At 46.2% G+C, this 27,023-nt stretch overlaps 1 protein-coding gene across 4 annotated transcripts in view; it reads left to right on the top strand.

The window, feature by feature from the left end:
- Window positions 1-1,635: 1,635 nt before the first annotated feature.
- Window positions 1,636-27,023, top strand: part of ERLIN2 (ER lipid raft associated 2) — a 29,933-nt gene continuing 4,545 nt past the window's right edge. The window contains exons 1-11 of one of the 4 annotated variants that reach the window (XM_066592999.1): window positions 1,636-1,756; window positions 6,036-6,146; window positions 8,864-8,945; window positions 11,002-11,048; window positions 12,814-12,875; window positions 14,324-14,449; window positions 18,046-18,119; window positions 20,399-20,457; window positions 22,083-22,174; window positions 22,718-22,807; window positions 24,631-24,710. In XM_066592999.1, coding sequence (XP_066449096.1) covers window positions 6,040-6,146; window positions 8,864-8,945; window positions 11,002-11,048; window positions 12,814-12,875; window positions 14,324-14,449; window positions 18,046-18,119; window positions 20,399-20,457; window positions 22,083-22,174; window positions 22,718-22,807; window positions 24,631-24,710 — 819 coding nt within the window. In that variant the 5' untranslated portion in view covers window positions 1,636-1,756; window positions 6,036-6,039. The remainder of the gene's footprint in view (window positions 1,757-6,035; window positions 6,147-8,863; window positions 8,946-11,001; window positions 11,049-12,813; window positions 12,876-14,323; window positions 14,450-18,045; window positions 18,120-20,398; window positions 20,458-22,082; window positions 22,175-22,717; window positions 22,808-24,630; window positions 24,711-27,023) is intronic. The other 3 variants (XM_066593002.1, XM_066593000.1, XM_066593001.1) reach the window with 3 other exon arrangements.

Genomic DNA, 27,023 nt, shown 5'->3' with positions numbered 1-27,023 from the left:
CAGAAAATAGAACCCAGCGATTTCAATGGGTTCGTTCCCAAAAGCGTAGTTTACCTGCGCAGACCAGCAGTGCGTGTTTTTTACTGTAATTTTTGCGCACACACGCACAATTAAGTGTGCAAAAAGTACCGTAAAAAACAGTGTTGCGCACACAACAAATATGCAACATCTGAGGCGCAAAAACCCGGCGCAGATGGGCGTGCCAATACACATCCGCTCGTGTGACACAGGTCTATGGAGACAGCCATAGAAGAACACCAAATAAAAAGGCTACATATACACGGGGTGTTCTACCACTCTGGAACCGGCGGTGAGCCGGCCTGTCGCCGCATATAGCAGCAGTTTTGTACCGCGATTACCAGCGCACATCATGCACGCCGTCCTGCGCAGTCTTCCTGGTTTCATTTTTTTGTTCAAATTTCCCACATTGTCGCTTCGCAATGGAGCGTCTAAACGCCGGCCATACAATGTAATTGCGTATAAGTGGCATTGATTACATGTCCGTAGAGCACAATGGGCTCTATTGTGCATAATATGCGGCAAAATGAAACATGCTGCGTTCTTTTTTGGGCGTGTGGACACGCAATGAATATTCGCAAATGTGAATGGGTCAATGAAAATCAATGGGCTTGCATTGACTCCATTCGCAGCATAATACGGCCTAAGAGCGCGCTGCAAAATTACGGCTGTATTCACACGGGCGTGTGCGATGGAAGTCCGTGAAAAGCTGAGCCACAGCGCTCTCATTTTCTATCTCGCTGCGCCCATTTTTTTAAAATGGGGACGTAAAACAGGTGGCACGCTAAACACCTGACGATCCTATCATGTGCCTAAAAGCCGCGCCGGAGGAGCGCTACTTCACAGAATCGATGGGAGGCGTTTTTCTGAAAGTGCACGCTGGCGATATCAGGCCGCGTTTCGTGTAGGTAGCCTCAAAATGATTTTTTAAAAATCACACTTCTGTGAAATTGCGATCCTCGGGGAGTGAAGGAATCTCGAGCGTTTCCCATAGACTTCAGTGGGAAACATCGCAAGCGCACGGCCTGCGACAACCATGCGATGGCTTCTACGGTCCCATTGAAACACAATGGGCGACGCGCTCCAAGGGAACGCCCAAAGGTTAAACAGGCTGCCATTTTTTCCCTCATAGTGATAAAAATAATAATTTCAAAAGTATGGATTTCATATTCACGCATATTTTTTGCGCATCGCAAGACGCACTAATGTGAGTAAGCCCTGAAGTTGGGGAAAAAACGCCACTGCAAAAAGCGCTTTGTTTCCGGAGTGTTTCAGATTTTACAACTAACCTGAAAGCGACATTTTTTACCTCAAGAAAACACCAAAAGCCAAAAAAAAAGTAGTATTTTTGCAAAAAAACATTGTGTGACAGCGGCCTTATGGGAGGAAAACCTGCTTACAGGCATTGCAAAATGCCCTACCAGGTCAAATCTGCCCCAAAAGTCTAATAGTGAGCGTATAAAGTCACTGATACATTATAAGCTTATTACAAGCTCTGCAGGCCTCTTCATACACGTGCACTGCAATCTATAGCCTGTAGCACCACCTGCTGGTGGCTGACCAATACTACAATCACTACTAAAGAGCTACAAGCCCACAACAAAGATGGCCGCTGCGGCGCCGGGGCGTAGGCTGGTGACGTGTCTGTAAGCGACTCCAGGAAGTAGCTGAGCCAGGTGGTGGAGAAAGAAGCTTAGGATCAGACAGATCACAGTGACCTGGAGGTGCAGACAGTAAGGTCAGGCCTGGGGTTATGGGTGGCATGCTACTGGGGGGGGTATAGTGGTGGGTCCTTGTGAGGTGCCCCCTGCCTCTAAGGGCGTGTATAAGTCCATATGGAGGAGTTAGGGCGCCGTAAGGGGGTTATAGTGATGGTGGGCTGTATAGGGGGGGGATATATATCCTTGTATACGTTGCTTGGCCGGTATTTGCTTGCGCCGCATAACTTCCTGTTTATTTTTTTCTTCTCCGTAATATGTCACATGACTTGCGGTTTTGTGCCAGATGGCAGCTTTGCTCACAAAGTGACGGTTTTATTTGCTTTTACCGGAAGGCAAAACAAAAAATAGAAGTAATGGCGTATTTGACAGAGGCGACAACGTGCGAGCGACGTCATGCGGTGTGATTTCCCCGGGGGTGTCGGTCGCTGTGAGCAGATGACGCACATGTTACATCGTCATACATTGCAGACGTGTTCTGTGCCAGTCTGTGAGCGCGACGTCACCCTGAGCTCCTGCCACGTACCGCGGTGCCATCTGGTTCTGGCCTCAGGGCGCACGTACACCACTCAGTAAGGCGAGGACGGCAGTGAGTACGTATGGCGCCAAATCTGGAGATGTCTAATCTCTAGTAGAACTGCAAGATGATGTGGGCATCCGCAAGATCGGAAGATCGTCCAGCTGTGACATCCGGTCTGGTTGTGTCACCAGGTTCATGTGGCGCAGCCCTTACGTTGCCCATGGTACTGCAGGAGCCAACCGGACTATTGCAATGTTGACAGTGCTGGCCACGCTTAGGGCTCCTGCTCACAGGCGGATATTTGCTGCGGAATCCGCGTTCTGCGTCCACACTGCAAATCCGCAGCAAGTACCGCCCGTTACTTACTATGGAGATCCACTGCTTCCTCCACGTGAGCGAAAATCACTGGCGGAGGAAAAATCGCAGCATGCTCCATTGTTGTGCGGATTCCATACGGACGGCTTCCATTGACGTTAATGGAAGCTGTCCGATCCGTGGCCCGTCGGCAATGAGCATTGTGGACAGATCACAGATTCTGCGTTGTCGCCTACTGCGACGATGCGGCGCTGGGTCCATCCGCAGTACAGATTCTCTGATGACGGAGCAGGTACGTGCGGACCCTGCTGCTGGCAGAGCTGGAATCTGGCTCTGCAGGGGGCCTTACCAGTGGTAAGCGGGGATCTCTGCGCCAGGAACCCCTGCCCATGAACTATCTAGTAAAAGTCCTGGAGAATCCCTTTAATAAAGGCCCTTTTGGACAGAATGCTATCCAGAGGCGTAGCTTAGAGCTTCTGGGTCCCAATGCAAAACCTGTAGCAGGGCCCCCAACTCTAATGCTTTATTCATAGTACTGGGCTCCTGTATGGAGAAGAGAGACCTTATGGGCCCCCTAAGGCTCCTGGGCCCGGGTGCAACCGTATCACCTATAGTTACACCCCTGAATATGGGCTTGTCTAAAAGGACCCTAGGCCAATGCAGAGACAGAGGAGAAGCTGCGTAGACGGCACCATTTCATGCCATGCCATCTGGTGTCTGCAGTGGGCACTGAGGGTCCGACCATGCGGGACCAAGTAAGTATCTCCCCTCGTTGGACAATCCTTTTAAGGCCCTGTTCACACCGGTGGCATGGCGGATATGATTGATCTGTCTTGTAACCACTGTTGAGGGACCTCAGGGGCTGATAACAGTCCGACCCTCTTCTAAGGGTGCGTTCCCATGTAGCTTATATGCTGCAGATCCGTTGCAGATTTTCACCCCTTCAATTTGAATTAAATTGAAAGGATGAAATCTGTGTCAGATAATATACCCTTCCTCGCCCCCGACGGGCTAGCGCTGTGATAAAAGGACGGGTGCCGTCTTCGTGTGTTCTGGGATTGCCGGTGATGAGCCATTTCTGTATCTGTTCACCTCCTCACCTGCAAGAAGTCCCCGAGTCTCCAACCCCGTCCTTACTTCATCTCTGATCTACCTTTCCACATGTACCGCAAGTCCATCCTCCACCACGTTGTTGAGGCGGGCGCTCGTGCTTCATTGGAAAGCATCTTCACCACCTTCTCTGGTCATCGGGTCCACAAGGAGGAAGAGATTCCATCGATGGAGGATCTTATGCCTTGCTATGATACATACGACTCTTGGCACCATACCAGGACCCCTGGGCGCTCACCACCGGGTCAGATTCCACATGCGGGCGGCACTTTATTATACTGTGTATGACTGCGGAGACACGCAGGCGCTCATGTGCAGTATAGTTTTTTGGGTTTTTTTTGTATTTCCAGCGCTGTCGTTTCGCAATGTTAATTGTGTATGGGCTGCGGGTCGGACACCTCCATTGACATCAATGGGAGCCATCCACGCAGAATCTGCGGTAAAATAGAGCGTGCTGCAATTTTTCTTCCACTCGCAGAATACGCAATTCATATCTATGAGTGTGAATGAAAAATCGAAAATACAGACCTTTCAATGCCCACGTTTTACTGCGGAAAGTCTGAGCGGACGCCGATCGCGGAAGCTGCAATTCAAATCTAGTCGTGTGACACCGGCCTTAGTTTTCATCATACACCAGAATACTGAGTAATCGAAGGCTCCATCTACAGATACCGATTGGAGGAGGGACACCTTTTTCCTTTTTTTGTATCTTTACGCCTCTTTTACACGGGCCGGCAGTCTTTTCAGCAACTCGTACAGTGCTTTTACACTGAAAGTCCTACCGCCAGCTTGCGGACTTCTCATCCTCTTCTTGCTCCCTATGGGAAGAGCTGTGCTCCCTCCTGCCCCCCCCCCCTCCTCCACCACCACCACCACCCACTTTTTTTTTCTTCTTCTCCTCCCCTACCTTCTTTCACCTATTCTTTCCCCTCTTACTTCAATCTACTTTATAACTAATGTCTTTGTTCTGTCAGTGTTTTTTTCCTCTTTCTTCTTCTTTCCCCTCCGTTCACATTAATTGGGGTACTCGGACTTTTAGATCCAGCCCTATTTGGGGTCACACTGTAAGCTTTGAGGTCAGTCTCGCTGAGTGCAGCCTGTATACCTTCAAGATTACATCTCCCCACACTTCTTTCTTAGGCCGGGCTCACACGGACGGATCGTGTTCTGTGAGCATATATCCGCAGCAGAAGACCTGGGTAGGACCGCGGAAGTAAATTGTGTATATCGTGTATATGTACGGATTTTACAGCGCATTATCCATGCGGAAGAAGAACGAACGCATCAGAAAGTTGGCCAAGCCCCTGGAAAGCTCCTTCTATCGCTCCGGCGACATTCTCTTGTGCTATCGTAGTGAGTTGTTCTGAGAGCCTTCAGAACGGGATCCGGCTCTCCAGGCTCGGCTGGTTTATACTACTTTTTTTGGAAGTAGTATAAAGCGCTTAAAAAAAACCCCACTTGTGGACGAGCCCAGAAGAACGAGCGGGGGTTGTAGACTGTGTGGATGGGTCATAGTTTACGAATCGCAACATGCATTAGGATGCAGTGTGGCATGGCAACTCTGCAATATTTGGACATGTTGGCGTGTAGGTCTACTGCATCGGACTACAGAACTGTGATAAGCGGCGCCTATCTGTTCCCATAAGGAACTATGTGACAGCTGGATAAAGTTATTTTCTATCCTCTCCAGAGGCGCTTTTTTAAGATCACCATTACTAAATCTCAGAACGGCCGGCTGAGGGTCGCCCTGTGGCAGGTGGTGGCGCTGCGCCCGTCGCCTTATTCATTCTCTATACGATCAATAGGGACTGACGCCTCCGCTATTGATTTCTGGGGTTTTCTCGGCGTGTGGTTGTAATAAAGTAAAATAATGAAATGTAAAGTAAATCCGGCTGGGCGCATTGACGTATACGCCGCCAGCATGCCGCTGCGTCGGTCTTAATTTAACCCTTTAATTTAATGAGCCTCATATATATGATGTGTATTCATTGTGTGCAGTTTGGTAATCCTGCCATTCGTTTCCTCTCGGATCAGATGACATCTGAGCACTTAAATCAGAAATAAAAGCTGTGAATTGAGTTCTGCTCTGGCATGGCTGGGTGATGAGCGGTATAAAGGATGTCATGTCTGCCATATTGCTTGTCACCTAGCGCTGCCAGACTCCAAAGTGACAAATCAGCTTAATAATTATGCAGGGGGTATAGCCATGGCGGAGAAAGGGCATTAATGCATCATTGCTGGAGACTATAAGACTAGGATATGGGGTGGGGAGTATATTTAATCTCACAGTTGCATTACGTAAGTATGGACGCGCGTTGGATACATGTTAGTCCTCACTTACGTATCTTTTCCAGAAGGATGTCGCACATTGGAGCTCTAGCCGCCATAGGGGTGGCGTTGACTGCTGCTGCCCTGCTCTCAGCCATTCACAAGATTGAAGAAGGACATGTCGGGGTCTATTATAGGTAAGAGCACGCCTGGATAAGGGTCAGTTCTGTGTAGTCTTTTGGTTTTTGTGAGATGGGTGCATTTTAATTGCGGAATCCATTCAGTGAACCCGCAGCTCAAGCCGCCCATAGGAAAACGTGGGCGTCCGCACCTGAATTTAGGCATGCGGATCTTTAGGTGTGAAATTTAAATCGCAGCATGCTCCATTTCAGTGCGGTTCCCATTGAAGTCAATGGAAGCTGTCTGATCCACAGCTGACACTGCAGACAGGCTGTGGATTTTACAGGAAAGCAGGAGTTTGAAAGAAAAGGAAAATGTACTGCGGATCTGTGCCCGCCCGCACTTTTGCAGTACAGGTAAAATATGACCCAGACGGGTAAGCAGGGTCGCTGGCCGTGGGCTGATTCGGATTTCGCATGCAGGATCCAACCCGCTCTTGGACATGAGGCCTTAAAAACCAAATACATATATAATTACTGTACTATATTATATTGTAGCATGCTATAGATTAAAGGGGTTTTCCAGGCTACTGTTTTTCACAGTTGTGCCTGTAACTACCAGCGCTGGCCACTATACAGGGGTCGGAGCTATCTGCTTCCACCTCATTCCCTTGTGTGTTTTGCTGGTGGCTGTACGTGCCCAAACAGCTGATGGGCTGGGGTCTGCCGCTCAGGACCTCGAACTATCCTAAAGATAGGTCAATAATATGAATAGACTGGAAAAGCCCTTTTAATTATATTTACACATCTAGTGTCCCCTCAGTATAATGTACCAAGATAATCCAAAACTCTCACATGTTGTGAGTGAGTCGCGGTGTGCCAAGCTTGCCAAAATCAGAGCGGCTGATACACGTCAGCACTCCACGGGGGGTGCAAGCAGGGGACCCCCTCTGATGTCCATATCCTGATCCCAGGGATCTCTATATTAAAGGCCCCCGTGAAAGGTTACGATGTGGATGATCTGTCATGTTTCCGTCTGAAAGGGTTAAGATTGTTCCTCTCTTACAGTCAGGTGTCATAAACGGTGACGGGAATAGATTTACTGCTCGGATCCGGCAGGATATTGGCCGGGGTTCTTGACTTTTCTGGCATGACATGCAACACATCCGAGAAGATGCTGTAATTATTTGCCCTCATTTGCATGTCCTCAAACAAAGCTAAAATAACAGCAGTGTTTCCACGAAGTAGCGAGGGCGATACATGGGAGCTGGAACTGGTGGCCAACCTACATTCACCGGCCGAACCGATGGCATGCACAGCTTAAGAAGGGCTGCAGGCAAACTAAATGGGAAGACGTAACAGCGGAGGCACATAGAAGCCGCATTTGGGTAGAAGTCCCTGTGACTTGGGAGTACGGGAGCTTGGGAGTTTGCTTTTCTTTGCAGTGCAGGTTCCTGATGGGCAATTCCCTCTTATAGCCTTATGATTAGTCACTCCCTTTAAAAGCGTATTCACATCCTGTACCGTTATGCCATGTGATAACAATCTGTTGGAGTTCCACTTCAGGTACCTGCATCGATGATGAGGGAAAAAAAGGAAGTATCTTAGGCATTCAGCAGTTGCCCCACTTCTAGCTGACTTGCTGCAAGCTGAGAGTCATTCACTTCTGTAGAAGTCAACCTGCAGTACCAGCCCTTTCCACTGCTCAATGTACGGAGCTGTCTACTAGAACTGGGACAACTCCTTTAACCTTTTCCAATCTACCGTCTGACGACTTCCTACATTCTGATTGAAGCTTGTACAGCTCCAGTTTCAGAAGACGTTCGACAGGGTATTCTTAAGTCTATTGCCAGCCACTCTGCTGTCGGAGCCTCTCTGGCGCACACACACTGGCTTTAGTCAGCAGATGGCACCATTGTATAACAGCAAGAAGAGAAAGCCTTTTAGGACACACTGAATTCAAAATTGGATTGGAAAGGGTTAATCCCTGCAAGGTGGCACTTGCAGCCACCAGCTATACACCTCTCCATTCAGATGAATGGGCTGTTCTGCAGTTTCCTGCGTTGTGGATGAAGAAGCTGCCATGTTTTTAAGGGGTTTTTAACCATTAAAGACATTTAACCCTGTGACTGCCTGATTCTCAACGATCCTGGGAACAGCACACTGCAAATGCCCCATATGAATAGAATAATGGCGTGCATACACTTCTACGGAATGGAGGGAGATCGATCCGCTAGACAATTCCCATAGAAGTGAGTGGAGCGGCGGTCATGATTGTTCCTTTCACATGGGGCATTGGATCTTTGGATTGCTGGAGGGCCCGGCGGCAGACTGCCAGTCATCAGATATTTATGATCTAAATGCTTTTAGTGGAAAAATTGTTCTAAAGGGGTAGTACTAGAATTAGAGGATCACTCGCTGATAGGTGGGGGTCTCACCGCTGAGACCTCCATTGATCTCAAGAATAGGGGCCCCGTGTCCCCTCTGCCGCATGCTGTGGCATCTGAATGAATGGAGCACCAGCTGAGCCGGCACTATTGGCATTCATTTCAATGGGGCTGACGGGTATAACGAATCACTCGCCGCTCGGCTGTCACTGCAGTCTCATTGAAAGTGAATAGGGCGTTAGCGTGCTTGTGTGACCAGTGCTCCATTCCATCTCCTCCTCACTTTGGGGGTTGCAATAAGCCTACACGAAGAAAAGAGGGGACCCTAGACGTTCTGCTCCGTTCTTGTTCTTCTCACTCCTTTCTAGGATTTGCAATAAACCTGAACAATTCTCCTTTCTCTTTCAGGGGCGGAGCGCTGCTAACTTCCACCAGTGGTCCTGGCTTCCATTTAATGCTCCCATTCATCACCTCCTTCAAGTCTGTGCAGGTATGAATAGTCTCTGCAGCGTCGCTCCGCTACCTACAATGGTTTTTGAGAACTTTGTATTTTGAGTCTTTGCCAATCTATAAAAGTCTAGGCGGCACTTTTCTCACATTTCCACTTCAGTTGGTACAATTGATCTAAGGATGCGTTCCCACGTAGCAGAAACCCTTCTGTCTGGTACTCCGTCCAGAAGCACATTCTTGCCCATGAGATCAGCGAGATTGTGTGGCTATTGGCAGCCGTGCCTGGGCAGAGTCTCGGCCGCATCCGGGTTCTGTTATTTGAGAGCTCACCCTAAGATACCCAATGAAAGGATGGACTACTACACGCAATTAAATCAGGTGATCCCTCTCAGCCAATCAGCAGAGTGGAATGTGCTGTTATATATCGCGTACAATTGTAATATATATCAATCACAGATCCAAAACATGAAGGGGTGCCGCTCTCCCACTTCACGTGATGGGGAGCTGCGCTGCAGTTGGGTTTCCAGGGTATCTCTGTACAGGGAAATACCCTGAAGGGAAGCGGGGCTACACTAGTGATATATCCCCTTCATGATCAGGATCTATGGAGGCCTCAGAGGTTGGACCCCATCTGTCATTAATACCTTGATGTGGCCTAGTTCGTATTTAAGGATGAGGCAAGTCTTGGTGTTATCATCGTATGAGAGTGTTTTTGTTGTGTGGAGAGCTGTAGTTCTTATTGGTACCATGTTGGGATACATACTACCACATTTATTATGTTTTTTAGAAGGCAAAATGAATTAAAACCGCATTTTAGCGGTTTTGTTTTTTTTTTGTTTGTTTCTTTTATGAAAATGGGAAAACTGTTCAAAAACATTCTTTTTTGCTACCATATTTTTTTCACTTTTTTTTTACTCTGTAGGGGTCTTGAGCTTACTATCCTATGATTGCTCAGTTAATAAACTGCAGTACTTCTGCACTGCAGTGTATTATTTCTTTACTATGACAGTACTAGCTATGGCAATGCATTGGGACTCCAAGTTTGAATTGCTGAGGGGCGATGACATCACACCGGGACCACTCCCTCTGTTAACCATTAACATGCTGCAGTTAATAGTGACTATGACATGTAAGGGGGGAAAAGCAGGGATTAGAGATCTCTTTAATCTCCATCGTTGAAGCAGGGCCCTGGCTGTCAGTTACTGCCAGCTGCGGATGGCATGAGCTCAGCTCCTGAGCCTGCACCATTTCTACATGCTGGGCATCCACGGCATTTTGCACTAACTGCTTCCCTTTCATGACGTACATGTACATCACTGGGCAGGAAGGGGTTCAGTGATGGCATTGACATGTCCTAACAATGTGCCATTGCTTTATAAGATGGGAATACCCCCTTGTCAGCCCTGTCTGTATGGCACGACCAGAGGTGGCTGCGATTAGGGAAACGGCGAGCTGGATGATCTACACTGTTTCAGGACTCCCATTCACTTTTATGGAAGGCAACGAAACGAGAATGTTGTCCCGGTGACTCATGAAGTCCAGAGACGGCGTAGAACGGCAGCTCGACCGTTTCCACATTTTTCCTTCTACATCTCAGGAACAGGACGGACTCTACGTTAATGGGGTTATTCCTGGTGAGACCACCACTTTAAATATTGTGTGTGTGTGTATGTATATGTGTGTATATATATATATATATATATATATATATATATATATATATATATATATATATATATATATATATATATATATATATATATATATATACATACATACACTATTACACACATATATATACATATACACACATATATATATATTCATACACGCATGTGCTTTCTGCTTTTCTTTCCATGATGGTGAAAAGTGAATTACTAGAACATAATGCGCAATCAGACAGGAACTGAAATAAAGGAGTGGCGGTCTCCGACTTCTGCACCGCACTGTGTATATTGGCTGAAAGCATCATAATGTGATTTAGTTGACATTATTTCTACAGCTCGTTTGTGATGATTGGATTACCATAGATTAGTGGACGTTCACAGTTGCTGATGTAAATATTGAATGACTCTAATGTCCCATCTGTTCTGCAGAGCACATTACAGACAGATGAGGTGAAGAACGTCCCGTGCGGCACAAGGTGAGCTCATTAGTCGATGGCGTGCAAATAATGACATGAGGTTTGGCTCTCGGTTACCACACAGACACATGGAACGTAGTATTATCCGTTAATGGTGAAGGGGCAAATTGGTCATAATGTCATAATCGTTACTTGTCTTAGCCCACATATTAAAATGCACTCTTGTCAACCCCTTTAACACTTTCTCACCCCACATCCTGGCTGGGAAGGGGTTCCTGCAAATGGACATAAACTTGCATCTATGACTGGCAACCGGCCAACCGCTGTAACAGCGGGTATCGGTGTTCCCAGCAGTACACGATGTTAACACCTTGCATGCTGCAATCAGTGTTGATCACGGCATGTAAAGTGTTTGCAGAGGATGGGCGAGCACCTTGTGGCATAACCGGCCTTTTGCCATTTAATCACACAAGGCCAATTGGGTTGCTATGAATAGCGATCATGCATTGCAGTACAGAAGTACTGCAATGTATTATCAGAGCAATCATAGCTTCACAGGTTCAAATTCCCCACATGGACATAAAATATGTTAAAAAAAAATAAGAATGGTTAAAAACCATATAAAATTAAAAATAAAAAACTTTTGCGCTCTTTCCCCTCTTTGTTTTAAAACAAAAAAAAAACGTTTGGTATCGTCACATCCATAACCACCCGTACAATAAATTAAATACACTTCTTATTCTGCATGGTAAACCCTATTAAAAAAGGGGGGGAAAAAGCTGAGCCTCACAAAAAAACACAATAAAAGTGATGAAAACGCTATATGTACTCCAAAGTGGTACCAATAAAAACTACAGCTCGTCACACAAAAAAAAACAAGCCCTCACAAAGCTCCATGGATGAGAAAAATAATGAAATGATGGGACCTTGAATACAGCAAGAAATTTTTTTTAACCCAAATAAAAGGGGGTGATATTGTTATCATTTTGGTATTGTCAGCGTCGTACCAGCCCAGAGAACAAAATTAGCATGTCATTTATGCTGCATAACGAATGCTGTTAGAGGAAAAAAAAACATCAATTTTACAATTTTTTTTTTTTTCCCTGCCCTCCAAAAAAAATTGAATTATACAATACATTATATGTACCGAAATAATGGTACCAATAAAAACTACAGCCCACCACATAAAAAACAAGCCCTGATACGGCCGCGGCAATGGAAAAATAGAAAAGTTACGGCCTTTGAAAAGTGGAGTTGAAGATCAAAAAAAAATTATTGCGTCCTTAGGACCAAAATAGGCCTTGTCCTTAAGGGGTTAAAGTGACTGTCAGCTTCCATGATTCCCAAAAATTAATGTGTTTGGTGGAAAAATGGCGCAGGATTTAAAGGTGTGTTATTTTTGGACTTCTCACACTCTGGCGCTGTGCGATCACAACTTCGCAACTCCACAGCTTGCCACGCAGTACTTGGACACATGTTCATAATGAAGGGAACTAATGTGCAGCTCCCCAATAATCACAACTTCTGATGTGAAGAAAAGGGATCATTGGTGGATAGTCTCCTTTACGTCCTGTGATGATCGTTGGCGCGGTAATGTAGACTACACCGCGTAGAACAGCATGTTACACAGTAGACGCGCACCAGCGCTGGGTTGTCTGGGCATTTTCTTGTAATCCGGTCCTTATGGCTGGATGTACGCTGACTGCTCCCCGTGTACGCTGACTGCTCCCCGTGTACGCTGACTGCTCCCCGTGTACGCTGACTGCTCCCCGTGTACGCTGACTGCTCCCCGTGTACGCTGACTGCTCCCCATGTTCTCTTTCAGCGGTGGTGTCATGATATATTTTGATCGGATAGAAGTGGTCAATTACCTCATCCCTAACGCAGGTGAGTTGTGGGCAGCTGGACTTACACGGTCTTTCCTATCTCTACTCCTTTGTAGATTGGGATATGTTATACTATTCGTTAGGGGGGCTAACTATCATCTGTCCATGGTAACGAGCCCCGACTATCAATGAGCCCTCGATAATAAGGAGGAGGGGTGTATATTACCTAGTTTCTGTATCTGATGCATGGGTTCTAGTTCCAGTTTTCAGCTCAGATGGACGACACAATGTTCAGACTACCTAATCCTCAGTGTATTGCTAGACTACCGATGCACTATACCTGCTCTCGGATTGGTCAGAGCTGCTCACGTCTTCCGCACTGGCCAATCCAAGATTAGTGCACAGGGTGCATTAGAAAATTGCTACGACCATCTTGGGTGGCCAAAAACAGGACCCAGAAACTTGTGGATCGGAAGACCAGCAGAGGACAACTGCAGGTAATATACCCCCTGTATTTCCTCCTTCTGTCTTGGAATAGAATTTTGTCCCGAAACTGGAAAGTTACTTTAAAAGGATTTTGTCAATGCAACAAAACCCCGTCCACCTGCTCTGTTCGGCCTATGCTTGAAAGAAAAAAAAAAAAAAAAGGGCGTACTCGCCTCTCCTGGAGCCCTGGGAGGCAGCCTTCTGGGTTGATGGGCCCCGCGGAAGTCAGGTGTCGTCTGCTGCCAATCAGAGGCCACAGCGTAGCTGTACATATGGCACCGCACATGCTCCTAGTAAACATGTATGGTTGACGCTGGGGCCTCTAATTGACCGCAGGCAACACCTGACCAGGGCTCCAGGACAGGTGAGTACGCCCTCTTCTTTTTTTCTTTAGGCTGAGCAGGTGGATGGGCTTTTGTTTTAAAGACAAAACCCCTTTAAGGTTAAATAGTCATGAACATAATTTCTGAGGTTTCACTGCTAAGAAAACCCATCCTTGCCATCTGCTCCGTCCTCCTTAGAGCACTATCCTGATGGAATCTTATGTATGTCAAAGAGTGGAGAAAACCGTAGTTTATACAGCCTCGGCATCACTTAGGCCGGTTTCATATCTGCGTTGGAACTTCCAGACGCCGTAGATCCGTTTACAAAATATGAGTCTAAGAGCCAGGCAGCGGGGCAGAAAGCAGGCGTACCCTATTACAGTCAATGGGGCTCACCCGGCGCTGTTGGGTTCTGTCCAGAGATGGATTTGTTCAGCCGTGGGGATTCCCCCTGCTCCCTGAACAGATGATACGAAATTACCCTTATTCTGCCAGTTGTGGACTAATGCATAAAGCAACACTATTGGATTATGACTTTGTTTCAGTCCTTGGTCGACAAACACTCTAGCGTTACTCTCCGAGTGTGGGGTGTCTTCGTATTTTCTGGACAGTGACCCATTCTGATGTGAATGCTGGACAAACTAACCGCACTTTCCAAGCTGCATTCTGCCATATTTATTTTCTCTCCATCCTTCTGCAGTGTACGATATAGTGAAGAACTATACGGCAGACTATGATAAAGCACTGATCTTCAACAAGATCCACCATGAGCTCAACCAGTTCTGCAGCGTCCACACCCTGCAGGAGGTCTACATAGAACTCTTTGGTACGTATCTCTTGTCACATCCGCCCAGAATGTGAGTGCCGATGCCAGAAGTGGAGACCGTGACGCTGTGGTCTTTGACTGGCCGCAGTGGTTGTGGGACTTCTGCTGGGCCCTCTACCCACAAGCTGGCACTGGGGCTGTGGGCATGGCTCAGCTGCACTTCGGAGGTCCACGAAGTACGTGGCGTAGAACGTTTTGTTAACATGCCTCGTGCACACAGGTGAATGTTTGCCGTGGAATCCGGAGCAGGGCGTCTGCTTTCGGATTCCGCAGCAATAACCCTCCATAGCATGCTAAGGTAAAACGATTCTTCATGCACACGAGCGAAAACCAATTGCGGTTTCCGCTCACGGATGAAAAATCGCAGCATGTTCCTTTTTCCTGCGGCTCCCGCATGGGCGGCTTCTATTGATGTCAGTGGAGGCCAGACAGGCCACGGATTCCGTGGGGAAAGCAAGAGTTTAAAAAGATACATAAAAATCTGTACTGCGTATGTCCGTGCGGGCCATCTGCAGCACAGATTCAGAAGGCAGGTGCGTGCGGACGCTGCTGCCGCCAAGGAAGGATTCTGCTGCCGTATCCGTCCCTGCTGTGTGCATGCGGCCCAAGTGTCAGGTTAAACTTTGCTACATTTGTATTCCACACATGCACTGCAGTGATTACTAAAGTAATTGTAACATTAAGATGCCGCTATCATGAAAAGTGGTTCTTTAAAGAAAGGCATCTGTAAGATGCCTGTGAAGGGTTAAAGGTAGAGATGCAGATGGGACCGGGTTAATCACATCACTTACCACCCCGCCCGCACAGCCTTCTCATGCGGTCAGTATGAGCGGCCCTACACACGCTCTTCAGAAGGCCGGCTCTGTCATCAGATGACTCTTCTGCAATCACTATTGTCAGCCGAAGGCTCTCCAGCACTGATTGGAGGTGATGCACTCATATGACTGTCAGTGGAAAGCAGGGTTGTCTGATGGCAATGGCATGAGACAGGGACCTGCTCAGGAGGGATGTCCTCACTTCACCTGTGTCATACATAGACATTACATTGTTTGGAGATCCTGCTACTTTCTGAAGGGTCTCCAACAATTACACATATGTGAGTCTTGTATGAAAAGTAGCATCTTTTACTACTGCAGACAAAAGGCCAATTTAAATGATCACGTTTGAACGCACATGTACAAGTGTGTACAATAGTTGCTGTATATACACTATCCAACCAAATGTAATTGGAGACCTGAGCATCACAGACAGTATTTACTTACATATATTAATACTCAGTGGGGTCTCCTTTGGCCCTAATAACATTGGATACTCTTTACTAATGTCTAATACACTTCAGCTGGTATTTCCCTCCATTCATCCTGCAAATGTCTGAGTTTTCTAAAAAAAAAAAAAAAAAAAGGACGCTGTTCATATTTTCTGACATAATGATCCTGATCTTCCCAAAGATGTTCAGTAGGGTTCAGGCGAGACTTTGTGCAGCCAGTCCAGTCGTAGAACATCCATATCCTCGAACCAATGAAAAACTGCGTTGGATTTGTGACAAGGTGTGCTGCCTTGTTGGAAGTATGGCAGACTATTCCTAAAGTATGGTCACATTGCTGGCAACATTTTTTTTTCTAAAAAAGTCAAGGTACACCTCTGTGTTCATGGTCCTTGCCACTACCACCAACAGACAAAGACCATGCCACATAAATCCTCACAGACCATAATAGAACTTCAACCATACTTCATCCATCCGATTTGAAGATGGAGTTGTGTGATTCGTCACTGCATTGAATGTTCTTCCATTGTTCAACTGCCTAATGACGACGCTCCTTGCACCATTGTAAACGGACCAATGCATCTTCTTTGAGAGAACTGGTCAGACATTTGCAGGATGACTGGAGGGAAATGCCAGCTGAAGTGAATCAGACGTTAGCAGAAAGTATGCCACGGATAGCATCCAATGTCATTAGGGGCAAAGAACCCCCACTAAGTTTTAACATATAGAAATGAATCCTTTTTGCTTCTTGCTCATTACTTTTGGTAGGACAGTGCAGGTGAAGCACCTGAACGACTAGTTATAAACCGCTTGTTGATTTTGTGACTAGTGGCTTATGCAAGCATACAAATAGTAGTTGGTCATTATGACCTTGTGCAACGTAAGCATAAGTGTAGGTACACACTACTGTATTTTGGGGCTGTGTGCTGCTCATGTAATTCCACGGACAGCACTCAGTTCCATTATAGCCTATGAGGATGTGAAATCTCTAATGGCACACCCTTTTCCTGTCCGTTTCATGAGCAAGAAATGGGACCTGACTAGAGATGAGCGAACGTACTCGTTTAGGGCGATTTCGCAATCGAGCACCGCTTTTTTTTCGAGTAACTGACTTCTCGGGCGAAAAGATTCGGGGGGCGGGGGGTTGCAGAGAGGAGTGGGGGGGGGGGAGAGAGGGCTCCCCCCTGTTCCCCACTACTACCCCCCGCTCCACCACGCCGCCCCCCCGAATCTTTTCACCAGAGTAGTCAGTTGCTCGAAAATAGCGGTGCTCAATTGCGAAATCGCCCTAAACAAGTACGTTCGCTCATCTCTAGACCTGACTATGCATGTGAATGTGTTGTGTCCAATGCAAGCTCTGTGAGTCTTGTCGGGCCCAGCTTGCAGTTACAGCTAGTGTGCACTTAGCCTCAATCATTTACTCAACAGCCAATCAGCAACCAAAGAAGTTAGAGTAACATTAGGTCACTTACAGCAAGTGCTGATGTGAATATCTACTGCTGTAAATGGACCTATAAGGCCGGCGGCACGCGAACGGGTCGGAAGGCCGCACCGGAATCCAGCCCTGACTGCGGCTGGCGATCCTCCGTACCTACCTTCTGTCATCTTCATCTGCGGGTGGCCGTGGGCGCTCCCTGTTAGATATGCACAGTGCAGATTTATTTGTTTTAATCTGTATTTTTCCCGTGCCATCGCTGGGCGGAGACACAGGTACTCACGACCTATCTGCAATGTCAATTGCGGATGGGCTGCGGGTTGGACGGCTTCCATTGACTTTAATAGAAGCCGCACGAAAATAGAACATGCTGCGAGTTTGTTTTTTTTTCCTTTGCTTGCGGAAATCGCAAAGCGATTCATAGCATGTTCTGAAAGGTTCTGCAATACAGATTTGTTCGTGTGCCACTGGCCTAAGGATATGTAATGGCAGTACCCACAACTAAGGGCCGTTTTTCACAGGACAGCTGTCAAGTGCAGAAGCGCCCGACAACAAAGGCACAATGGCTCCTGTGCTTTTACATCATCGCTTTGTGAATAGAGGTAGAGCGGCTCGGCGATCGTTCCAGCCGCCTGCCTCGTTTCACAGTAAGCAGGCAGTCGTAGATGAATGACTGTTGACACAGGCCAATCGCTGTTTGATTTTTTTTTTGATTTTTTTTTATGCCTGTAGGATCTGAATGATATAATAAATTATCATTCATCGTTCAGATCGTGCATGCATTTACACTGAACGATTATAATCCCGTGATTTCCCGTGTAAAAGGGCCCTTATGGACAAAGCACAAGTGTTATCTGTGATTACTTTCTGACTTGTAGTAATGTGTCCTGTCTGCAGATCAGATAGATGAGAACCTCAAGCTGGCGCTTCAGCAGGACCTCATTGAATTGGCTCCAGGTTTAATCATCCAGGTAGGACCAGCCGGCGCTCAGAGCACGATAGCTTGGTTTAACTCATCAGACCATGTGGTCTTTTTTGCCATAACTCTTCTATGTTGGCTACCCTTGCCTAATCTAGGGTGCCTTCACACTTGAGACCGCTGCAATTTTTTTTTTTTTAACGTGAATGTCAATAGGACTTTCTAATGTTTAAAACCGCATCACACAAAAATCGCTAATTTGTTCTTTGCAATTTTTCTGTGTGTTTAATAACATTAGAAAGTCCTATTAGCATTTGCCTTTAAAAAAAAAAAAAAAATGCAGCGATTATCGCGACTGCAAGTGTGAAAGCACCCTTAGGGTGCATTCAGACGGCCGTATATCGGCCGGGTATTCACGCTGGCTAATATACAGCGTCTCTCTCTGCAGGGGGTGGAGGCTGGAAGAGCCAGGAGCAGTGCACTGGGCTCCCGCCCCCTCTCTGCCTCCTCTCCACCCCCCTGCACTATTTTCAATGAGGAGAGGTGGGGCGAGGGTGGAGCTAATTCACGGAACTTAACCCCAGCCCCCATCCCACCTCCTCTCCTTGCAAATAGTGCAGAGGGGCGGAGAGGGGGCAGGAGCTCAGAACACTCGATTTGCATAAAGTGTTAATGACCATTAATCATCTTCATTTGCATGTAAAAGGGCCTCCAGGAGCTGTTTGCAGAGCCCAGCTTGTGATTAATCGCACACCCAGCTGTGCACACAGCTGCATTGTTCTGCTCTTGGCTGATGGCAGATTACATTGTTATCCCGTAGAGACAACAGCCTGTGGTCTACTGAGAGATAAATGTGTTTGCTTTACCTCTCAGTAGATGAACTATGGATTTTAAGTTTACCCTAAAATCATCTTCCAAATGAAAACTGCAGGTTGGGAGTGTTTTGCATGTAACGATATCGCTCATTTTTGGATGTTTGAATGAATTTTGTGCAGTAATCGTTACGTGTAAATGGGCCTTTTAGTCTGGTTTCAAACAAGCATAATGTGATTGCATTTTGGTTGCTTAGTATAGCATAGAGTATTGTGATATGTAATCAATGTCAAAAGCCCTTCATTGTATGCATCATTTAAGAAGACCTCCTAATTGACCCTATGGCAGGGCTTTCCCAAGAAGGTTCACATCTATATAATGTACAGGGTGTCCTCCTTGCTGGCGGGCTAACTTACACATTTCAGTTACATTTAGTCAAAACATACCTTACCCAATAAGAATCGGGAACCCCTCCTAACACGCCTAAACCCAACACCTTATATTCCTGAATGTTTTGGTAAGCGTGTCGGGTGTCACTGCAGCAATTCTTGCACGATATTCCCTGAGAGTTTACTAGCTTATTACAGTAGGCTTTCCCCTTCAGGAGGCAGCACAGGCTACGAGATTGTTGGGATGGTGTGCCGAGCGAGACCGTCAGGCTAGCCATTCTCTCTGCCTTGCCAGTGACTGCTGCTGTGTAGATGGCGGTAGTCGGGTTATAGGGGCACCGTCGAGAAAAGTTATCCATCCCTGCCCCCACCCCCCACCCCCACTCGCCTTGATTGCTTGTCAAGCTCTGGACGTCTCCTTTGTGCATTGCAGTAACTTCAATGCAGTGCAGCCCCCCATCTGATACTTGTCAGGTACGATCTTGAGAGTGAGATTTTTTTACTTCCACTTTCAAATCAATCACATGATGCATCAGCACGATTCTATACCATTTCTGCCTGCTTGGGGGGTGGGGGGCAGTTTAGTTACCATCACCTTTTTATATCCCCCTAAATGGGCTACTAACCATAAGTGCACATTTAAGAGGATGAGCTGTGATCTCCTCCTATTATAACTGTGTGACAGGAGCTCTGCAATCATCATCAGTAACTTTGACAGGGGGGTCTGTGTCCCCTTCTAGGCAGTTTCTGTAGCAGGGGCTAAGTAATGTCCCAAAGCCGATTTAGAGGAATTGACTAGTTTCAGACAACATGAATCCAAGGAGATCTGAGCTGGTCAGAACTAAGATCACATGACCATCTGGGCAAAAAGAGGCCAGGACCTTCGGATAGAAAAGTGTGTTGTATGTATGTGTGTAATAGCCCTTTAAGGAGTGCTCGATGAACATGTTATACGGTGTTCCGGATTCTCATTGGGTAAGGTGCGTTTTGACCAGATGTCATTAAATGTCTTCTCTAGCGGAGTTATATCTGGCCCTCCAGCAGTGGGACATCCTGTACATTTGGCTTCTGTTCTAGAATAGATTTGACTATTGATCTTCGCTTTTCTCCTCGGCTCCTCTATGTCTAGGCTGTTCGAGTCACGAAGCCAAATATCCCAGAAACAATCCGCAGAAACTATGAGCTCATGTAAGTTGTGTCTACAGTAGTCGTGTGTAGTGGGTATTATAGTAACACGGGGTAATGTAGTTGTCACAGTAACTTCCGTCATTGTAACACATGCATGCGGTTTTATGGGGGTTTTGTAGGCAATGCCGCTGATGAGATGAGGGATTTCGTAGCCATTTTACCTCTTTCATGCCATGTGCTGTATATTTTTGTTGGTGGAAGTGTGCATGGAGTGTATATATTATATAGCTAACACCTACCTGCATTGACTTAGTGTTAGATATAGATGCCATGGTCAATAGCGATCATGGCATCTAAGCAATTAGAGCAAGGCAGGGGACTGAATCTGTTACCTTATTTGCCCTTTACCCTTGACTTGACTGATGGGTGCCAAGCGATTAGTCATGGCAGTCAGGGGTCTAGTGAAGGACCCCATACCTGCCATCTTTGTATTAAGCCTTTTTATAGGATAACGCAGAGGTACAATAAATTGCAGTACAGAAGTATTGCTGTGTAATATACAAGTAATCGAGTGGTAAAACTTTAATAAAAAGTATAAAGGCTTTTTGGGGGACTAAATTATTAATGACCTATCTGTAGGAGAAGTTCATCAGTAGTTTGTTGATGGATTTCACTGTTCAGGATCTACGCCAATCAGCTGATTGGAGAGGCCACAGTACACTGGTGAGTTCCCGCAGTGCCTTCTCAGGCTTGTGACACCAGGGTCATCAATGACCAGACCTGAGTGGTGAAGGCAGCAGTATGCAGTCCTAAGCTCTCGCTCGCAATTTGAAGGTTGCGAATTCAATCCCTGCTTGGTTCAGGTATCCGGCTCAAGGCTGGCTCAGCCTTCCATCCTTCTGAGGCCGGTAAAATGAGTACCCAGCTTGCTGGGGGGTAATAAATATATTACCTGAAAGCGCTGCGGAATAAGTTGTAGCTCAAACTAGTTCATGTGAATGGGACTGAGTAACAGACACAGCCATTATACAATATACGGTGTTATACCTGGTATGAACTGAAGTGACAGCAGCACCTGCCTGGGATCCCAAATGGCAGATGTCACCATTCAACTATTGAAGACCTCTCCTAGGTCAACAATCGTTTACTCCCAGAAAACCCTTTTAAGAATTTTTTAAAAAGGCAAAAATTTAAAAAACTTGAAAAAAAAAACCTCCTTTCTCATGTAGCACAAAAAAAATATAACCAATGAAAGAAATAGACGTAATTGGCATCACAATGTCCATAAAATTTGGTAGTTTTAAAAAAATAACATAATTTTATATTGTAAAGTGAACATGATTTGCAAAAGAAATTGCTGCAAATGCTGTTTTCTCTGTTAAAAATGCAACTTATCCTGCCCAAAACAGACAGGAAAAAAGATACGTTCTGGTTGTTGGAAGGAGAGTTTGAAAAAAAAACGAAAAAAGCTGGCTGTGGCGCCAATGTCACTGCAAGTATTGCAGCCTCCTGTACTGATTGAAGTCAGTTGCTAACCATGGCACAAGCGGGGCTGATGCAGTTCATTGCCAAAAACCACAGCAAGACCTAAAATAGTGCCTGTGCGGTAACACCTGAATCTGGGCCTATATGAAGTTTACAGTAAGTGTTGTATAAGTGGGTTATGCATGTCTCTCGTCTTTTAGGGAGAGTGAGAAGACTAAGCTCCTCATTGCTGCCCAGAAACAGAAGGTGGTGGAGAAGGAAGCAGAAACCGAGAGGAAGAAGGCCGTGATCGGTGAGACCCTTAAATCCCTACAGTACAGTTTTTTCAGTGTCGTCGGAGATGCTTTAGCATAATCCTATGGCACTGAAGACGGTAGCCTAGAAACTACGTTACGGGGCGTCCTGGCAGCGGTGTTTGATACTCTCCGGGCTCCCCGTCCAGCACTGTTGCCCCTGTGGGCTGACTCTTCTCAGCCGACTCCGTGCATGCACTCTGTCATAAAGATGAATGTGTGAACGAGCGCCAAGCCGGCTGAGTCACGCTGTGTGCGCGGGGATACAGTGCAGGAATAGGGCACACTAATATCGAACACTACTCTCCGGACTCCCATTTCCCTCGCGTTTGTAGTTTATGAGGCTTAAACATGACAACAGGTTCCCTTGCAGTGCAGTCCACAACACAGTCATGATAATAGGATCCAAATTACCTAGGGAAGAGTTGCCACCACTTAAGAGAGTTTCTTTAATTCGCTTCCCTAATTAACTCTACTTGTATAGAAACCGTTGCGGTCTGTTCACGGATTATTAATCTTCTCCTGTTCTTCTTGCCAAACAGAGGCAGAGAAGGTGGCCCAGGTTGCAGAGATTAAATATGGACAGAAGGTTATGGAAAAGGAAACTGAGAAGAGGATATCTGAGATTGAAGGTAACTTAGATGTGATCATGCAGGGTATAGTAATATGGTCCACGAATATCTTGACTTTTAATTTCTTTAATTAAGGGGCAGAGTGTTAAGGCAGCAGAATGCAGTCCTAAGCTCTCGCTCACGACCTGAAGGTTGGGGGTTTTATTTTGTCCCCCCCCAACCCTACAAGCATTGCTCTTGTGAGAGAATATTGTGCATTGCAGACTCCGTAGTGGTAAGCTGCCCATATATATGAGACACCTGAGTATTTGGCTGATGGTTCTGACTCCCAATCCATATACATGCATGCTTGGTTCTACCAAGCATATATGTGTCCTCAATACCATAGAAAGACAGCTCTGGTAGTGGATTATCCTCCCAAGAACAAAAGGATCAGGCATGTTAAAATCCAAAGCCCAAAATTGGCAGGTTTTGCCAATGTACATCTGATGTGTATGGCCAGTTTAAAGGGGTTGAACCACAATTACAAGCTATCCCCTATCTACCCTCCACCCCACCAGCTTAACAAGGAGACTCAGTGGAGCACTGGTCAGGTTATTGCACTAATGCTCCATTCACTTTCAATGTGATGGGCTTGTGGAGATATCTAAGTGGCACACGGTTGAATATTTCCACCTGCCCATTTGAAATGAATGGCGCTTCGAGCACGCATGCTTGGCCACCACTCTAGCCACAGTGACATCACTACGGGGGAAGAAGCAACCCCCACAGTGACAGGCAGAGGGGGACACGGGCGTCCCATTCTCTAGATCGGCAGGGATTCCCACTGTGCAATCCCCAACGATCAGCAAGTTATGCCTTGTCCTGCGGATAGGGGGTAATTTATTATTGTCGCAGAACCCCTTTAAGAGCAGTGACTCGTACAGCATATTTTAGTTTTTTCCACTTTTTTGGGATCTACGGGCAGTTATGTCATTGTATGGATGGGTTTATTATGTGACAGTTCTCACCTATTGGGCTTATAATAGTCAGTTAATAATGTAGTGTATGTAGCTGAAGTTACTCTGTAGAACAGTCTTGGACGCAGTCAGATGACCATGTTCCTGGTGCTTATGTGTTGTCTTGACCTCTGGACATATGGTTACATGTCCATCCCATGTGTCATATCTCCACTGTTCCCTGGCTCTCCCCCCTTCTCTCCTTCTATCAGAGAGATTGTGTTTCACATACTGAGCAGCAGAGGAGAGTCCAGTGAGCACGCGACCCCTATAGGAGAGTCCAGTGAGCACGCGACCCCTATAGGAGAGTCCAGTGAGCACGCGACCCCTATAGGAGAGTCCAGTGAGCACGCGACCCCTATAGGAGAGTCCAGTGAGCACGCGACCCCTATAGGAGAGTCCAGTGAGCACGCGACCCCTATAGGAGAGTCCAGTGAGCACGCGACCCCTATAGGAGAGTCCAGTGAGCACGCGACCCCTATAGGCGAGTCTCTGTATCGAATCTGTGTCGTGTGTGTGAAGACGGGAAGTCACTGCAACACTAATTTACACCTTGTGATAAAAGGGCTTGTTGTAAATGGAGGAAAGCGCTTTTAAGAAAGTAGGGTAATCGTGAAACCTGTAGTCCCTTACATTGGTAATTCCACCCATAACAAGTCCTGGCAGCATCAGAACTAAGGTGCTGGGCAAGGTAACAAAAATTAGGGCATTATCCGTTGAGCAGTGGGACTTTTTAGAATTTAGTTGTTTTTATGTATAAACCCCTTTTGTGAATACAAAAACCGAAAACCTGAAACTTGGGGTTTTTGAAAATAAACCCGTTCCAATAAAACGTGTCCATTAACGTTGCAGTACATCAGTTAATAACATGCTTTTGTTCCGCAGATTCTGCTTTCCTAGCTAGAGAGAGGGCAAGGGCCGATGCCGAATTTTACACTGCACAGAAACTTGCCAACGCCAATAAGGTAGAGTTGCAAATTTTATCTTTCTAGACTTTCATCACACTACATTATGGTGCACTCCTTAAAGGGGTAGTCTTATCGCTGCTTTTAATGGCTGAATTTGGAAAAGACAGCCCTCTATTTTTGACCACCTGTCAGAAAAAGCTGATGGATAGGGAAACGGCATAGCACAGCGTATTATACTGTTTTTGTAACGCCTTAAGTTATGGAAGCAGTGTAATATGCTGTGCTATATTGTTACCGTAGCTCCCATTGACCTCAATGAGCGTTACACAAACTCCTCTGGGCTGAAGCACTCGGCTGTTTCTGTAGCTACCGATCAGGTGGCCAGTAGCTATACCGGCGGTTTTCCATCTTTGCTATGAAAAGCAGACATGGGATTACCCTTTAATTTCTCCTTTCCATACCCTATCAGTGTAGTGTTAGGTCTCCTGTCCATGGGCGGATTAGAATTGCAGGACACCCGCATAGACGATCCGCAATGAAAGCCGCCCATAGGGATGCATGGGCGTCCGCAGCTTAGTTAAAGCACGCGGATTTGTTTTGCAGACCTTCTAGAATCATAGAATGGTAGAGTTGGAAGGGACCTCCAGGGTCATCGGGTCCAACCCCCTGCTCAGTGCAGGATTAACTAAATCATGCCAGACAGATGTGTTCAGCCTTTGTTTGCTTCCTTTAGTTTCCTAGGATGTAATTCATCTGGACCTTGAGACTTGAATTCATTTAGGTTAGCTAAGTGTTCCCTCACCATCTCTCTGATTATAGATAGCATACATTCTTTTATTCCCCCAATAGCACAGTGAAGATCAGTTGATGTTCCATCTACTTTCTGAGAGAAAACAGATACAAAATAGGAATTAAAATTTTCAGCCTTCTCAACATCATTTTTAACCAATTCATCATTTTCATCCTGTAAGCATCCAATAGCATCTTTGACTTTTCTTTTGCTCTTGACATACCCCCAAAATCCTTTTTTATTGCTTTTGGCCTCTGTTGCAAGCCTCAATTCATTATTAGCTTTAGTTTTTCTGACACTTGTCCTACAGTTTCCGCAGCCTTCTGGTCTGGAAAACAAATCGCAGCATGTTCTATTTTGCTGCGGCTCCCGCGAGGATTGCTTCCTGCTGAAGCAGTCAATGGAAGCCGTCCGGGTCGCAGATACTGCGAGAAAACAGAATCTTTTATTAAATTGTACTGTGCATGGTGTCCTTGGCCGCGGGCAGGGTCTGACCAGCCAGTGGACAGGAGACCTTACATTACTTCTTATCAGTTCTTTCTACACAATCTACTTGCTTATTGCTGAATGACTTTTGCTTCCTGCAGTCACTTTATGCATCTTCAAGCACTGTAGCCTCTTTAATCAGCTGTATGAATAAGTTGACAACTAGGTGTTTGTTTTTCTGCCCCTACAGAGTCTGGCATCTGATTGGACAGTGCCATAGTGTGCAGAGACACAGCCACAACACCCAGCTGTCAACCTATTTGTACATTTTTAGGAGAAATAACAGTGGAATGACACAATTCACACTTGTGATTGTTATTTCATGTAGACTGCAATGATTTTCTAAAACAGATCTGTTGGGAGAGGTGGTGACAGTTCCTCTTTTCAGATTGCAACCTGAGGCTAAAGGCCCATTTCCCATTTACGCGCAGAGATAATTGTTCAAAAGATGTTTTGAGCAATTGTTTTGCATAAACTGCTAAGCTGCTAATGGACATTAGTTTCCATTATCTCCTTCATTTGCATGTAATGAGCCTCCAGGACCTGTATGCAGAGAACAGGTGGTCTGTTTTCTGCATTAAGCTCCTTTTTTGTTTTGAAGCAGGGTGCAAGCTGAATGCAATGTAAGGAGCAGCTCCTGTGCAGAATACAGCACAATGGACAGCAAACGCAGCATGCGGTTTGTGTTATCTTCTCTTCGGCTGAACGATGGATTTTATGCACACCTAAAAATCATCGTTCGGCCGAAGAGTAAAAGATGAAAGCATTTACACACGATTATCACTCAAACGATGTCTTTTGAGTGATTGTTGCATGTATATGGGCATTAATTTCTTATAGCCGAGTGCGATATCAGGCCGTGCTTCACTGCCCGATATTGCGCTCGCCAAGATGCGTTGTTTTCTTTTTCCCGCAGATGCGAGGTGTTTTTATATCAAAACCGCCTCTCATTACTTTGGGAAAGTAGCGATTCTCCAGCCCGGCTAACAGCCACAGTGGAGGATCCCAGAGTGTCTCCCATTGTTTTCAATGGGGAGATCTCACATCGCACTAGCATGCACTTAGGACACGGTGTGTTGCTGCTGCCAGCCCCA

Source organism: Eleutherodactylus coqui, chromosome 2 (genome assembly GCF_035609145.1).
Source record: "Eleutherodactylus coqui strain aEleCoq1 chromosome 2, aEleCoq1.hap1, whole genome shotgun sequence".
Classification (NCBI taxonomy): Eukaryota; Metazoa; Chordata; class Amphibia; order Anura; family Eleutherodactylidae; genus Eleutherodactylus; species Eleutherodactylus coqui.
Note: the sequence above shows the minus strand (reverse complement) of the source record. Positions and strands in the feature narration are given on the sequence as shown.